A 4,002-nucleotide genomic window follows, 5' to 3' on the forward strand; every position below is an offset into this window, starting at 1 on the left:
CAGTGGTAAAGAACCTGCCTGCCAATGCTGGAGATTTAAGAGGTGCAGGTTCAACCCTGGGTGGGGAAGATCCCCTGAAGGAGAAAATGGCACCCCACTCCAATATTCTCGTCTGGATAATCCCATGAAAGGGGAGCTTGGCTGGCCACAGTCCATGGGGTTGCAAGTGTCAGACACGACTGAGTGTCTGAGCAGTGGAACAGTGTGTGCTAATACCAGATCAATGCTCGATAAACCATACACAATGTGGGGGTATATGTGTTAGGGGTGCAAGTGTGTGTGGTCACATGTGCACACTGGACATTTGTTTCAGAATTTCACACCACATTACAGTTAGTATACAATCATGCTTATGTTTTAGTGTATAAACCTATTCTATACACTTCCATGACTTTAGTTCAGTCGATCTTAATTGTATTCCCTGTTTTCTCAAAGTCCCATCACACTATAGATTCTGTCTGATATCACTGTCAGTATAAATCAGGTGCAGGTGAATCATCAATAACTGTTGTGATCAGTACTCTGATGCACAGAGTTGGAGGACCAGGTGAGTAACATTTCAATAAGGAGATTTTTCTCGTGACTGAGGAAGGCTCCATCTCAAATACAAGTTGGGAAGAGAAATGTGGTGCTTCCATGTTCTGCGGTTTAGGACAAACTTAAGAATTAAAACCATGAAGGGGCATATACTCACTTGCATGGTCAACAACATAGGATATGGATATACTAGGCATAATTTCAAACTTTCAAATCAGCTTTATTCTGAAATTTTTTGATGATTTCTCAACTTTCACAATGACAGTAAGAATTCTTCTCTGAGAGTGACTGGTCATTTCTTTCCCTAGGTTCCTGTATCCTCCATCCACAATTGCTCATTTTTTCCAGAGATTTTTCAGGGCATTTTTCACCTCTGCATTTCTCAGGGTATAAATCAGGGGGTTGAACATGGGTGTCAAAATACAGTAAAACACAGCCACTATTTTGTCAATGGACAAAGTAGATGACGGCCGCATGTAAATAAATATACAGGGCATGAAGAACAAGGCAACAACCGTGAAGTGGGCCCCGCAGGTGGAGAGGGCCCTGCGCCTCCCCTCTGCACTGTGGGACCTCAAGGAGCGCAGGATGACCAGGTAGGAGGCAGCCAGCAGGAGGAAATTCAACAGGCAGATCACGCCACTGTTGGCCACCACCAGCAGGCCGATGACATAGGTGTCGGTGCAGGCAAGCTCCAGCAAGGGGTACAAGTCACAGACAAAGTGATTGATCACGTTAGGCCCGCAGAAGGGCAACTGCAGGACCAGCTGGAGCTGAACCAGGGAATGCAGGAAGCCCCCCAGCCAAGCCAGCCCCACCAGAAGGGCACAGAGATGCCTGGTCATGACGGCCGTGTAGTGCAGGGGCTTGCAGATGGCCACGTAGCGGTCATAGGCCATCACCGTGAGCAGGATGATCTCAGTCCCTCCCAGTAAATGGGCAACAAAGAATTGAGCCAGGCAGCCCTCAAAAGTGATGGCTCTCCCCTCGTACAAGGAGTCAGCAACAAGTTTGGGAGTCATACATGAGGAATAGCAAGTATCAATAAAGGACAAACAGGAGAGGAAAAAGTACATAGGCGAGCCCAAGGTGGGGCTGAAGACAATGGTGATCATGATAAGCAGATTGCCTCCAACAGAGACCAGGTAGACAATCAGAAAGAACACAAGCAAAACCCTCTGCACCTTGGGGTTTTGTGAGAGTCCCAGCATGAAAAACTCCGTGACATTTCTTGGACTATCCATGAATCGTGAGCTGCCACAAGAACTTGGGTGAAGAGGTTTACCAAGAAAAAATTGTTACTACCTCTTATAAGACATTTCAAAAATAAAAAATGGGGGAATTCAATGTGCAACACAATTAAACCAAATCCTGAATCCCAAAGCAAAAACATACATATTATTTTCTGCACTTCAAATCAGTGATTTTCCCAAAGTACAAAACTAAATCATAGACAAAATAACTCTGCAAAATATTACACCTCTTGCTTTGTAACCATAAGAATAAATTCTCATTTTTTTAGATTGATATTTTCAAGGAGTCTTTTATAATAAAAGTTTTATATATATACATATATAAGTTCATTAAAAATAGCCAGTTATGGGAAAATAATTTTCCTAAATATTTTTCATAGCCACACTTCCAACTCCCAATTGTACTGTTCAATGCACCTGGTTATCTTCTATATTTCCTCCACCATCCACTATAACCATGGAAATCATCCTTGACTTTTCCCTTTACTAGTCCATCTTATAATACCAAAATGAATCACTGCAACTTTTCAAATCTTATTCCTTAACCTTCATTCATTCTTCCACTCATTTACTCATTCATTTATTTATTCCATAAACATTTTTGAGTACCTACCACACTGTGGGCTTCCCTGGTGGCTCAAACAGTAAAGAATCTGCCTGCAAGGAGGGAGACCCAGGTTCGATCCCTGGGTTGGGAAGATTCCCTGGAGAAGGGAATGGCTGCCCCACTCCAGTATTCTTGCCTAGAGAATCCATGGACATAACAGCCTGGCAGGTTTTCAAAGGGTCAAACACACCTGAGTAACAAACGCTTTCACTTCACTCTCACCATACCCAACCATAGTGCTCAGCACTAGATTTAGACTAATTAGCAAAGTAAGTTGATGGCTGCTACAATAACATCATAGCTGGTGTCTCCGTCATCTTCCTCACCCAGACACCTGCTCAGTGTCCACACTTCAATCACAATGATATTTATAAAACATAATCATTCAATCATGTCATTATCCAGTTTAAAATTCTTCAAAGACTCCTCTTTATATTCAAGATAAAATCCAAGCATTTTAGTCTCATTACAAGTCCCTGGACCCTGCAAACCCATCCATGTTATCCTTCAGCTCCACTCCCTGTTCACTACTGTGGACTACCCTAAATTTCTGACCAAGTCATGCTCATTCACACCTCATTGCCTTTCACGTGTTATTCCATCACCCCACCTACTGCCCCATCCTATATACCCATTCCCGTTTCTACTGACTGACTCTTAAACATCCTTCAAAATTTCCACAAGGAGAATGGTCTCTTCCCTCACCTTAGTCTAGATTATAAGAACTTCCACTGTCCACCTATATCATCTCCATCCTGGACTTTTGCACAGTATGCTGTGTTGGTTTTCCTCTATCTTCCCACCTTACATTAGGAGCAGCTCAAAAGCAGGAATTTTTTGTGCTGGGTATCCTCACTGCCACACTTGGAGCAGTGTTCAATGAATATCTGTTGAATGACTAAAAATCTAAAACCAAAAAATATAGGAAACTTACAATACCTGGATCTAAGAAGGTTGATAGCTTCCTATTAGAATTTCTATTACATTCTAACACAGCAGGGTGACAGACCCAATAGAATTCTTAAGAGGTCATCTGGTCCGTATTTCTGCATCACCTGGTCTTTCTTCCCCCCGCTTTGATGATATGTGTGTTAAATGCCTAAACAGGATTTTTTAAAGTTCCTGCTGAGAGAAAAGAAAAAAACACAGTGAGAAATTATCTATGATTTCATAATCTGTTCTTTGACTTGGAAATCTCCCACAATCCTCAGTGACCCAGGTTCAAAAGCTGGATGAGGGATTTCATCTATTTATGGGCTACAGCAGACTTCTTAAATCATCACTCCCACACACTTTTCATTGGATCATTCTATTAGGTTAGAAAACTGACTGAGTTTCATAAATCTTTCTTTCTTTCCTAAGTAACACCATTTGGTGTCAATAGTGCCTGACTGAGTCAGGAGAGCTGGGTTCTAGTCCTAACTTAGCCGAGAGGTAACTGTGAGATTTCTTGAAATTCACTTCACCTTCCTGAGCCATAATATTCTCACTTGTAAAGTGAGGGAAACTGAAGGTAAAGAGTGTTATCAAGACAGAGAGAACAAACACATGGACAGGGGCAAAGGGGGGATGGGGTAAATTGGGAGATTGGAATTGACATATATA

General features: G+C 42.2%; 1 protein-coding gene across 1 annotated transcript; it reads right to left on the reverse strand.

The window, feature by feature from the left end:
- Positions 1-864: 864 nt before the first annotated feature.
- Positions 865-1,781, reverse strand: LOC102412794 (olfactory receptor 140). The gene has a single exon (XM_006057407.4). It carries the CDS (start codon positions 1,779-1,781, stop codon positions 873-875), a length of 909 nt encoding a protein of 302 aa, XP_006057469.2. The 3' UTR covers positions 865-872.
- Positions 1,782-4,002: the final 2,221 nt, after the last annotated feature.

The sequence above is a fragment of the Bubalus bubalis genome, chromosome 16 (genome assembly GCF_019923935.1).
Source record: "Bubalus bubalis isolate 160015118507 breed Murrah chromosome 16, NDDB_SH_1, whole genome shotgun sequence".
NCBI classification, from domain to species: Eukaryota; Metazoa; Chordata; class Mammalia; order Artiodactyla; family Bovidae; genus Bubalus; species Bubalus bubalis.